This window comes from Nematolebias whitei, chromosome 15 (assembly GCF_014905685.2).
Source record: "Nematolebias whitei isolate Nwh7 chromosome 15, NemWhi1, whole genome shotgun sequence".
Lineage (NCBI taxonomy): Eukaryota > Metazoa > Chordata > Actinopteri > Cyprinodontiformes > Rivulidae > Nematolebias > Nematolebias whitei.
In genome coordinates, this window is record NC_056512.1 from 30,224,874 (window position 1) to 30,237,618 (window position 12,745).

The window sequence follows — 12,745 nt, forward strand, 5'->3', positions numbered from 1 at the left end:
AGGGAGCAAATTGATATATACACTTTGATATATAGGGAGCACTTTGATATATACACTTTGATATATAGGGAGCACTTTGATATATACACTTTGATATATAGGGAGCACTTTGATATATACACTTAGATATAAAGGGAGCACTTTGATATATACACTTTGATATATAGGGAGCACTTTGATATATACACAGTGACATATAGGGAGCACTTTGATATATACACTTTGATATATAGGCAGCACTTTGATATATACACTTTGATATATAGGGAGCACTTTGATATATACACTTTAATATAAAGGGAGCACTTTGATATATACACTTTAATTTATAGGGAGCACTTTGATATTTACACTTTGATATATAGGGAGCACTTTGATATACAGGTCCTTCTCAAAAAATTAGCATATTGTGATAAAGGTCATTATTTTCCATAATGTAATGACAAAAATGAAACTTTCATATTTTTCAGATTCATTGCACACCAACTGAAATATTTCAGGTCTTTAATTGTTTTAATACTGATGATTATGGCATACAGCTCATGAAAACCCAAAATGCCTGTCCCAAAAAATTAGCACATCATGAAAAGGTTCTGGCAGCACGGTGGCGCAACTGGTAGAGCTGTTGCCTCTCAGCGAGCAGGTCCCTGGTTCAAACCCCGGTCCAGGGGCCTTTCTGGGTGGAGTTTGCATGTTCTCTCCGTGCATGCGTGGGTTTTCTCCGGGTACTCCGGTTTCCTCCCACAGACCAAAAACATGCATGTTAGGCTGATTGGTAACTCTAAATTGTCCCTAGGTGTGAGTGAGAGAGTGAATGGTTGTTTGTCTCGTTTGTCTCTATGTGTCCCTGTGATGGACTTGCGACCCATCCAGGGTGTACCCCGCCCCTCGCACAGTGATTGCTGGACATGGGCACCGGCGACCCCCGTGACCCAAAAATGAAATAAGCGGGTAAAGAAAATGGATGGATGGATGGATGGATGAAAAGGTTCTCTAAACAAGCTATTAACCTAACCATCTGAATCAACGACGTAACTCTAAACGCCTGCAAAAGATTCCTGAGGCTTTTAAAAACTCCCAGCCTTGTTCATTACTCAAAACCGCAATCATGGGTAAGACTGCCGACCTGACTGCTGTCCAGAAGGCCATCATTGACACCCTGAAGCAAGAGGGTAAGACACAGAAAGAAATTGCTGAACGAATAGGCTGTTCCCAGAGTGCTGTATCAAGGCACCTCAGTGGGAAGTCTGTGGGAAGGGAAAAGTGTGGCAGAAAACGCTGCACAACGAGAAGAGGTGACCGGACCCTGAGGAGGATTGTGGAGAAGGGCCGATTCCAGACCTTGGGGGACCAGCGGAAGCAGTGGACTGAGTCTGGAGTAGAAACATCCAGAGCCACCGTGCACAGGCGTGTGCAGGAAATGGGCTACAGGTGCCGCATTCCCCAGGTCAAGCCACTCTTGAACAAGAGACTGCGTCAGAAGCATCTCGCCTGGGACTGCTGCTCAGTGGTCCAAAGTTATGTTCTCTGATTACAGTAAATTTTGCATTTCCTTTGGAAATCAAGGTCCCAGAGTCTGGAGGAAGAGAGGAGACACAGAATTCACATTGCTTGAGGTCCAGTGTCAAGTTTCCACAGTCACTGGGGTGTCATGTCATCTGCAGGTGTTGGTCCACTGTGTTTTATCAAGGGCAGGGTCAATGCAGCTAGCTATCAGGAGATTTTGGAGCACTTCATGCTTCCATCTGCTGAAAAGCTTTATGGAGATGAAGATTTCATTTTTCAGCACGACCTGGCACCTGCTCACAGTGCCAAAACCACTGGTAAATGGTTTACTGACCATGGTATTACTGTGCTCAATTGGCCTGCCAACTCTCCTGACCTGAACCCCATAGAGAACCTGTGGGATATTGTGAAGAGAAAGTTGAGAGACGCAAGACCCAACACTCTGGATGAGCTTAAGGCCGCTACCGAAGCATCCTGGGCCTCCATAACACCTCAGCAGTGCCACAGGCTGATTGCCTCCATGCCACGCCGCATTGAAGCAGTCATTCATGCAAAAGGATTCCCGACCAAGTATTGAGTGCATAACTGAACATGATTATTTGAAGGTTGGCGTTTTTTGTATTAAAAACACTTGTCTTTCATTGGTGGGATGAAATATGCTATTTTTTTGGGACAGGCATTTTGGGTTTTCATGAGCTGTATGCCATAATCATCAGTATTAAAACAATTAAAGACCTGAAATATTTCAGTTGGTGTGCAATGAATCTGAAATATATGAAAGTTTCATTTTTATCATTGCATTATGGAAAATAATTACCTTTATCACAATATGCTAATTTTTTGAGAAGGACCTGTATATAAATGAACAACAAATATTTGGAATAATCAAGTACTCTATGTTCAATGGATTTAAAAAATACATAAAAATGTTTAACCTTCAAAGTTGTAAGGTGTGTTGAAAATCCAGAGGATAAACTGGGTGAGCTTGTTGAATAATGCAGTTATTTGCAAAAACGCTTCAGTGTTGCAATTCATCAAAATGAGTGAGAAATATTTGTCATTTCGGAGATTAGCAAAAAGTGCGTGCGCCCATAAATCTGTAAAAAGTGAACATGACAGTGTGAGACGGTGAGTAGTACCAATTGCATTGCTGTTGAGAAGAAAAACTCCATGTGCCGAGCCGTCCCCTTCCTGCACTATATAAAATGGATGGGAGCCGTAAAGGTTTGCATCAGCCTGTGGAGAAATAACAGCGTTGGCATCAACGGGCTCCATTTAGGTCAGTGAAACCAGTGCAACCCACATGTGGCGCCATATCTCTGTTCCAGAGAGTCAGAGAGGTCCAGTTGAGGTCCAGGAGGAGAGAGGTGTAATGCTCGCCAAGACCGGACACAAAGGAGGAGGCCAGTGATGTGGACAGCTGCAGGTACTGGTCAGCAAACAGCAGGGGGGCAACTGTGGTGTTCATACTAGACACAGTGCAAACAAACACCAGTCGTCCTGTCAGTTTACACACGATGTATCACGCACGCACAAACAGAAGTCAAGGATCATTACAGTAACACGTACACGACTCTTCCAGTGGATTTACGCCTCACTGTGAAACCAAATGGATCAGGCTGAAATTCAGCAGCATAGAGAACATCCTGAGGTTCAGCTTTTGTCTGATGAATGTCATCTGGGAGGGGAACTTCATACCGCTGAGAAGATGGGTCTTTTAACTGAAGAGAAAACTTGAGTCACTCAAACACATCCCAAAGAATGCAGCACGTTAAATTACAAACTGACACTTCCATCAACTTAAAAGAAATAAAAACACATATCTAGGTTTGGTACTCACAGTGATGCGTAAGCAGCCTGCAGACTCCTCTGTGATCTCAAGGCTCAAAGTGGAGACGTCTTTGGGAAGATATGAAGGACTGGTTCGGGTCAGAGTGGCAGTCTGCCCCCTTTTGGTGGGGGCAAGGGGACCCATTTTGTAGCCAGGGTACAGGGAGGGGTAGAAACACCAGGGTGGTCCTGAATATTCAGGCAGAGGAGCGTAGCAGCACCCCCTGTCTTCACACTCCCTCTGACTCAGGACCCTGTCTCTGCAACAGTCAAATCGACCCAACGGACCCGTGGTGCATTCAAGTTTTCCGGAAATAACAAAACTTTGGAGGCTTTCTGAGTCGCCGTCGCCCTCTGTAACATTTTGTAGTATTGCAGCTCGTTTGTACGTTAAAACCCCGCTATACTCGTCATTAACTGACCAGACCAGTCTGCCTCTATATAAAAGGTTGCTGTACAAACAAGCTAACAAAGACATGGCGAGGAGGAGCACAGAGACACTTGAACTACACCAAAGAGCCATGCTATTCATAAAGCGCTGAAGCTAGCCGTGGTTGTTAATCACAAAAATTAAATCAAGGCCTCAAATGAATACATAAAATAAAACAAACACCATTATTACAACACTGGAAGTAAGGAATCTTCGCTGAAATCTTAGCAAACATCGGATAACATGAAAGCTAAAAATACTACAGCAAGCCCAGTGGGACAAAACATGAAAACAATGCTTTCGCCTAAGTCAGCTTACTTTTGTTCGGCTCTTTGAAATGTTATGTTCTAATATTGTTAGATTTTTCACATTTTTTAATATTTTAAGTGTGTGTAAAACTGAATGCATATATTGTCCTGTAAAACGTGTTTTAAAAAAACTTTAATATCACATATTATACAACAAAATAAATGTACTTGTTTGCCATTATGTTGTGTTTATATTATGGCAAATGTATAAACCTAATGGTCAAAAAAAAAAAAAACACACACACACAAAAAAAAAAAAACTGACAGATCTGACAATTTTTTTTTAAAAATATTTAAAGTTTTTGAGTTATTCACAACTTTTTAATTAAGAAATATACTAAACCATGGGTCTGCCACCATTGCGATAAAAAGCCATTTTTGCCACTTTGTTTTACGATGTGTCCAGAGCTGCAAAACCTGCTACAACCATGTACTATCAAGTAGTGGCCCATGGACCGCTAAGTTTGTTGGAGGTGGCTTTTTCGACCAGTGGGGGTGATATTATAAAACGAAAATAAGTCTCACCGTGTACGTCTCAACTCACCATATTCCTCCTCAGCAACTTGTCTTACAGATGTTCCAAAATATTCTGGTAGTTTTGAGAGAAAGATCACGCTCTGAGACTGGAAGTTGACTTAACGTGGCTAACAAACTACTAGCATGATGTAGTCCACGTTTTACACCTTATATTTGTACTTTCCTTCACGTATTTGAAAATGACAGGAAATCTACTAAACTAGCCATTTTTATTATTGGTAAGAATTAAATAAAATTCTGTTTTATTTGAGTTTTGGTCAAAGCCTGAAAGAGCCGCTGCAGAGGTACCAAAGGGCCACATGTTGCCCTGGAGTGCAGATACCTTTGCTAAACCATTATCACTTAAAAATGAACTCTTGCAGATCTTCGGTGTAAAAAAGACGTTTAAATCTTAATGAATAAAAATCAAGTTACAAGTACCACATGTACATGTATTTATTTTTGTTTCTAATCTTCATGTTTAAAATGAAAGACTAATTGTTATTTTGTTTATCTAAATTCCCATATGGAATGTACATATATTGCAACGTGTCAAAGTGAATATTTAAAAAGTCACAGATGAACTTTACAAAAGTTTCCAGTAGTTCAACTGCAGAATATTTAGTGTTAAATTTGATAAAGTAACTCCGGGAGTGACATGCAGTTGCAGTGGAACAAGTTTTATTCAACTCACTTGACTTTTTACATGAAGTAAACATCCAACACTTACAGATTCATTATTTTTAAATTTAAAATAAAATAATTTTATTTTACTGGGTTGCAAGATTTCCCTTAAGCAATAGGGGTGCACCGATTTGGCCCCAATTTCCTTCATTTTGGGAAATAGGCCGATACTTGCATGAGAAACCGATTTGACAATTTTTTTAGTTTTAACAATTGTCTGAACTTCATTTATATTTCAGAGCACTCATGGCCAGTTAAAACAAGTTTGTATTGTTTCTAGGATATTGTTCAAGGTTATGTTTTTCAACAAAATAATATTGGAAAATTGAAGGTGCATTGTGATCTTATAACACCTGACAATCGGTATCGGCCAAAATCAGAATCGGCAGGTCAGACTTTTTAGAAATCGTGATCGGCCAGAAAACTGCAATCGGTGCAACCCTATTAAGCAGAATTAGATTTTTCCAAAGTTTGTGTAAAGACATTTATATTCAGCTGTGTATAACATTGTTCTTCAACTTACAATACATTGAGAATATTGTACACGATCCAAGTTACAATACAAGAAATATTTGTGGTTTGTATTTATTTTTCCCTTATTTCAGATGTGGTTTTAAAATACACTTGTAAATTAAAAAAAAAGTGCTAAACAAACCTACTGAATTACCTTCAAGGTTAAAATGCAGTGCATCAACATTTCTAATGGTATTTTACAAACATTAGTTAAAAATACTCAACATAAGAGCTTAGACTGCTTTAAGACATTATTCATATCAATTTGGGCATTAAACCAAGTTTCATTAAGTTTACAAACAGCCATCCATGCCTAAAGACAATCTACTTTTTCACAAGGATGTTGCAGGCAACCGGACCTCTGAAGGTGAACCCCAAGTAGAAGGTGATGTTTTCATTACTGTGGGGCACTGAAGGTACAAAAATGGGCCGAATATTAAATTTCCTTTTCTGTGGGCCTTCAAGGTACACCACTCTATCCTCAGTCCACCCAGAAACACGCTTCAACATCTTGGCTATCTCTGGACTTTTCCATGCCTCGCCACTCAACCACTTCAAGCGTTTCTCAGAGACCGAGGATCCTTTTGTGATTTTGTCAAACTGTCTCTTGTGGACAAATTTATCCAACCCATTTCCATTTCCCAGGAAAAAATGGGTGTAAATCCTTCTTCTCCGTTGAGGAATGTCTTTCAGCTTGGTAAAGTAACCTTTCTCAAGGTGCTCAACTGATGATTGGACTATTTCATATTTGCTTTCCTTCTCATGGTCTGTGTCATGATCTTCTGGCCAGAATAGCAAGGTAAGCAAAAACAAAGCACTTGGTAAACATTTCCTTTTATCAGATGGAATCTGACGGCAAAGAATCTGTAGATCTTTCAGAGAAGCTACATTTTGAGCTTGTGGGGACAAGCAGTGGAGCGAAATGTGTGCTGCTATGTAATTGACAATATCCCTTTGGCCAAATTTGGCCTGTAAAGGGTTGCTGGGATAGAGAGTAAGGATTCTCTCCAGACGTCTTACTCCATCTCTTTGATCAGCTAATTTGGATAGAATGGATATGATGTTCCCTCCTCCAAGATGATAGATAATCATGCGTTTTTGGAAAGGTGTGAGCTTGGCTGGGATTGACTGGTCTTGTTGCAGAAGTACAACAGAATCTGCTTCACTGAAGTACTTCCCATACTCAGAAGATTTTTTTGCCAACCATGTGAGAGGATGGCTTATCTTTTCTTCAGGACTTTCAGGGGTCTCTTCTTCAATTCCAACATCTGTTTGAAAGTAACTGAGGTCCTCAGAGATCCATTCCAAGGCATCTTGCATCGTCTTGTGAAGTTTTTTTAAACGGGAATGAAATGGTTCCCAGGCACTTTCAAGTTCTTCTGGAATGTAACCTGTTAACAGGTACTTCATACATTCGGAGTGGCCATTGGTTCTGTTTGAAAAGACTTGGAGCGAGGAGATCAGTTTGAGAAGATTGCATCCAACCTCGACTTCATTGAAAAACCCCGAACTGTTAACGTCTTCCATGTCAGCCTCAGTTGCCCTCTCACATTCCTGAAAACACTCTATGGCTTTCAGGGCAGTCTCCACAGCATCGGCTGTACTTTGGGCCGTCTTTGACAAGTTGCCATTCTCTATTGTTTTAAATTTCGCTTGGAACCATTTTCTGTAAACTTGTCCTTTTGTGTCAAGTATATATGAGTTATTGGGCAACTGTTTAGCAGCTGTCTCAGCCCAGTGTTTTGCTTCTTCAAACTTTTCGTAAGTGTAATGAAGACGAGCAAGTTGTTGTGCAAAGAAAGGATCTTGATGGAAACGCTGGAAAGCTTCCTCGAGTAATTCAATTGCTTTGTTAGGGCTTTTCTCGATTTCACACATGTACTCAATGAGAGGAGAGAAGAAACTGTCATACTCATCTCCCTTACTTATTCTGGATCGCCTTAAGAAAAGGTGCCTTAAAAATGACAAATACTCATCCCTTCCAAATCGGTGCTCAAAGAGAACCTCTTCACAGAGCAAACTCATTGCCAGTCTGCTTTGGGTCTCGTTGTTCTCCAGAAGTTGTTGAAGTATTTCTTTTGCAACAAGTGGATGTATGATTCTGATTGATTCAATGTGTGTCTTCTCATCTCTGAGGTGCAAAAGGACAAGTTTAGCCTGATCACTGAGTGACGTTTCAAAATTGTGCTGGCGGAACCTTTCCAAGTGAATGGTTAAGGCAAGCAAGGCTTCACAATGGGACTGAGAGATGAAAGAGTTTTGAACATACGTGTTTAGCAATGCGACATAGAGAATGAGGCGAGTGGCAACTGAATGACGTTCAATGCCTTGAAGCAAGTGTTTCACAAAGCCTTGGATGTAATCTTCAGAGAATCCTTCACTCATCAAAACAAAGGTCAGTATGAACTCAGGTGTATATCGTTCCTGAAGATCTTGGCGTTTTCCGGCAAACTTTCTCTTCTCTTGAGCAGATAGTTTGTGAGTGACCGACACATTCTGCAGTGGAGACTCCTTACATTTTTTCTCTGGATCGTGGGAACGTCTACAGCTCAACAAAATGAAACAAAGAGTTCCATACTGGATTCGTTTGATGTTTACGGCTTCCTCTAGTTCATTCCTGAGATCATGTAAATACTCTTTGTCCATGTCTTCAATGAAGAGCAGCACTGGAAGGCACTTCTGAGGATCTTTTTCTTCATATTCTCTTAGCTCCACTGTATGCTGTGCAACAACAGAAACCGAGTATGAAGGTTTTACCACTGCACATCTTAGATGTTTCCTGTTGTTCCACAGCACTTGTCTTGCCACTGTGCTTCCTCCACTTCCAGGGTGATGATAGATGTTTATAGAGTTCACCGGAGTCTGATCCACATTATTTTTCAATGCATCACTGAGAAGCTTGGACGTTTCATGATAGGCCTCTCTTTTAATAAGCTCTCCAACATACTCATGCTCAGCAAGCCAGAAGTTCAACCAGGTCACTCTCCCACCTCGGTAGAACTGTTCTTCAATGTTTGTCTTTTCTTCGTTGATGAAGTCTTTGTTTGTTGCATCACAGTGATTGACTGTCAGAATTTCCAGGGAATACATTTGTTCTTCTATATGTGTTTCAAGCAGACACGTCCCTTTCACAAAAACTGGGAGATGTTTTTGGACACGTGCTTTGACAGGTTGTACATACTGCAGGGTGGCATTGATGTGACTCAATTTCATTCCAACAACACTTGAATTGTTAACCACTTCCTTTCCACATGAACCCTCTGCAAAGCTTTGCCATTTCTGGTAGTTTTTCTCAGATTCACAGATGCAGATGATGTCCTCATGACCCTCCATGTCTGTGAAAAACTCATAAAAGGTGTGCAGGAGTGGTTTTTCCACAGGTGACGTAAGGAGAAAAATGACCTGAAATGTCCCTTTCGGTAAAATCTGTTTGCAAATCAGAGACACAGACTCTCGTAGGAAAGTCATTTTTGACTTAATCCAGGTCATTTCATCAACCTGAGTTTCATTTCCTTTGAAATCAGTGCATCCATTGCAAAAGATCCAACTAGTCTGCCCAAACAGATGTAAATGGCTCGTGAAATCTTTGACGCTCATGCCAGCAGGTATCCTGTAGCTTTGCAGAAAATGCACATTTGCAGCATGGTGCTGGAGGTACACACTGCAAAGACCTGAAATCTTTGAGTCTGGGTCAAAATCAAACACACAGAACACATTCATGTTGAGTAGCCAGTCAATGTTACAGAGGTCATTCGGTTTGAATTTGTTTGTGACCAGTATGAACCATTTTTCTTTTTCAATGAACTTCTTCCCACTGGTCAGTAGCATTGAGAGCTTTCGTCCAAGGTCTTGGCACATCTCTGGAGCACAGAGGAACAGATTTTTCTCTGCTTCCTCTCTTTGAGCATCACGATCTTTGACCCGTTGGTAAAAATCACCTATGTCTTTGTCACTTACAGGCTCCGTTTTAGAGCCTACTCTTCGTAGAATCAATTCTTTTTCAAATTCCACTTTGTTAGATAACTCTTTGAAATTTGGCAACTTGACAACATACACCTTACTCCTGACGATGCTTAGTGAAGGCACAATATCCACCTCCACCACATACCTCTTTTCTGTACTTTGCTCCTTGTTACTTTGTTCCATAACTTCAATGAAAGTTGGAGGTCGCACACACTGGCGTACATGTTCTTTGTCATTGGAGAAGCTTCTTTCAATGTGGTCCAAAGCATCTACATACATGTCCTTTTCTTTTACAGGAATTCCAATTATCTCACCGTGCACATATCCTGCATCCTCCTTGCTGTCCATCACACCAAAGTGTATAGTGCCATTTGATCTGATATTCATACAGCCTGATGCAAATTTCAGAACCTCCTTAGCAAACTTTGCTTGGAGTCTTGTTCGGTCCAGTGTAGCAGCTAAAGCAAAAGACTTGTATTCGTGACAAGGAGACATCAGATTGAAGGCACCTGATTCAGGCTGGAGCACTCTGTGTTTGACATAAATGAAATCAATTCCTTCTTCATCAAATGGTCGTGGTTTGCAGTCGTCCTTTGAAGACGACGTGCTTTGTTCTGGAGGAGTTAGTTTCTCCTCAGACACATGTTGGTCTCTCACAGGAAGTTGAGGACTGTCGCCTGCTGTAGAGGAACCTTGAGCTGATCTCTGCTTGTTATTTGGCTCAGACTTAGAGTTTTTGGCACCACCAGGGGGCTTTTTGTTCCCCTGACATTTTTGTAGAGCGTTAAGAAGAGCATCTCTTTTTTGTATAATCAAATGGGCAGGCCCTGACTTCATGCAAATCTCAGTTTTTAAAAAGTCCTCATTGAGTGCAAGAAGGGTTTGTCCATCCACTTCCTCTTCATGGAGCTTTTTTATGTATTGCTCCTTTACTCCAATGGATTTAAGCCAGGCACTTACTTCAGACTCACTCCAGTTCTGAGGCGACTGCTCAGGTTTATCAGCTAAATACAGAAAGGAGAAAAAGATGAAAAATTTGATTATTAGATAAATAAGAAAAACAAGAGTTGTTGACTGCTCTATAAATGTTGTATGGCAACACAAAAAATTCTGGTCAACATGTCATTATTTTTCTACAGTAAATTAAGTGTATACATTAAACTTACCCATAATTTATTTATTCTTTTTTCATTTCTTCTGCAGCAGCATTTACTTAGACCTTTCTATCTGTAAAATAAAGAAGTACAACTATATTTAGATAAATATTATTTTTCACTTTTGTGTAGTATGACAAAAATAGTCTAAATACAAAATCATGGGTAAGAAGCCATAAATATAAGATACACCAATACATTGTTAAGCCATAATTTAATTTACGTATTCCTAATATTAATATAAAGAAACAAGTATATTTTAAATCTGTCTGTGAGAAAAAAAAAGATTGGTACATACAAGTACAGTGTATTTGGTTAGTTATTTATTGTAACTTGTTGGATTAAATGTATTAAAGGAGCTACTGACCAATTAGGTTCTTCCATAGATTAATAAATTGATCATCAGATATTTGTTAAAATAACAACAATAAACAGTATAAGTTAAAAAAAAAAACATATTTGGTCACAATTCATGCAACAAACATTAACTTGTTTGGTGCCTGGTATGACTGGAAGCTCCATGTTTGGTTATCTAAAGAAGGAAAAAAGCTTTTAGTTCTGTTTTTGGTTAATCATCTCCAGTGAGTTATGTGTCATTAAAGTGATAACTCAGACATGGTGAGGTTATGAACACATTAACACCTTACCTGTTGAGGATATCGCTTTGAATATTCTGTTTGGAGATTTTTATTATTATTGTTTTATTTTATTTTATTTTTTACATATACATGCCTCTGATTAAAGACCCAGAATGAATGCTGAGGGCTGTATAACATAAAAGCTAAAAGTGAAGCAAACATGCTATAATAGGTTACAAAAAGCTCCAAGTTTTACAAGGGTTTGAAGAGTGAATTTGTTTTTGTCAAGCTCTGGTTTGAGAATTGAACCAGGTGCAGACAGACACGAGGAACTTGAGGGTAAAAATAAAGAAAATATTGATTAAATACTTTAAATACAAGAACAAAGACTGTCATGGCAGCAAAAGTTACACACTAAAGGAGCACAGTGGGACAGAGCATGATGGCTGAGGGAGCACAATCCACAAACAGGGAGGAAACACAAGGACGCTGAACCTAAAGAGACACTGACGAGACACAACGATGAACACCTGGGGCGACTGTGATTGGGAACAGGTGAAGCTGAGAGGAGCTGGCAACATGAGGGGAGAAACACGAGAGAAGCTGGAGACCAGTGAAACAGACTCACAGAGAAAAAAAACAAGAACCACAAGAAGACCAAACACAAATGTTACAAAAAAAAAAAAGGTCATAGCTGTGATCTAAAAAAGTTAAGTCCTAGTCCCACTGGTTTGTCCACTATGAGAAGGGACTACTGTATTTATAAGACTGAGCTTAGTACAGCTCCTCAAACTGAAGAAGTCTTTCAGATGAAAGATTTCTACACTGTTTTTTTTTAACTCGTCCAGAGGACCTGACTTAACTTTTTTACATTTTTCTACCTGGATTATTGAGCATGCATCAGGATATCATAGCTGTGATGTTCCAAACAAGCTAAACGGTTAAAATAACTGGCAGTATGCTAAAGAAGTTACAGTCCAAATAACGGATGAAATAAACTACATCATTAACAGGAAAACAATAGTGTTAATGCTGACTCAGCATTCACACAATTAACGACTAATCTGAGAGGGAACAATGTGAACTGCTGCCTGAAAACAACTGAAGTCCTGACGCTTTTAGAGTGCCTCTTGCAAAACACTATTTCAAAAACCTTTACTTTGTCCGTTTTGCATTACACCATTATTTACACAAAAAAATGTTTGGCTATTTTTAAGCACAAATAAAAGCAGCGGGACTCGCTAAAATAACGTATGTTTTGAG

The 12,745-nt window shown here is 39.7% G+C and overlaps 2 protein-coding genes across 2 annotated transcripts in view; both read right to left on the bottom strand.

Annotated features, from left to right (window-relative positions):
* gaa (alpha glucosidase) overlaps window positions 1-3,859 on the bottom strand; it is a 9,424-nt gene extending 5,565 nt beyond the window's left edge. The window contains exons 1-4 of the mRNA XM_037688360.1: window positions 3,347-3,859; window positions 3,076-3,227; window positions 2,810-2,975; window positions 2,646-2,742 (exon numbers count right to left, since the gene is read on the bottom strand). Coding sequence (XP_037544288.1) covers window positions 2,646-2,742; window positions 2,810-2,975; window positions 3,076-3,227; window positions 3,347-3,859 — 928 coding nt within the window. The remainder of the gene's footprint in view (window positions 1-2,645; window positions 2,743-2,809; window positions 2,976-3,075; window positions 3,228-3,346) is intronic.
* Window positions 3,860-6,111: 2,252 nt separating this feature from the next.
* samd9l (sterile alpha motif domain containing 9 like) lies at window positions 6,112-10,920 on the bottom strand. The gene is made up of 2 exons (XM_037688537.1): window positions 10,917-10,920; window positions 6,112-10,754 (listed from the first exon to the last, which is right to left on the bottom strand). Exons 1-2 carry the CDS (start codon window positions 10,918-10,920, stop codon window positions 6,112-6,114), a joined length of 4,647 nt encoding a protein of 1,548 aa, XP_037544465.1.
* Between the last annotated feature and the right edge of the window lie 1,825 nt (window positions 10,921-12,745).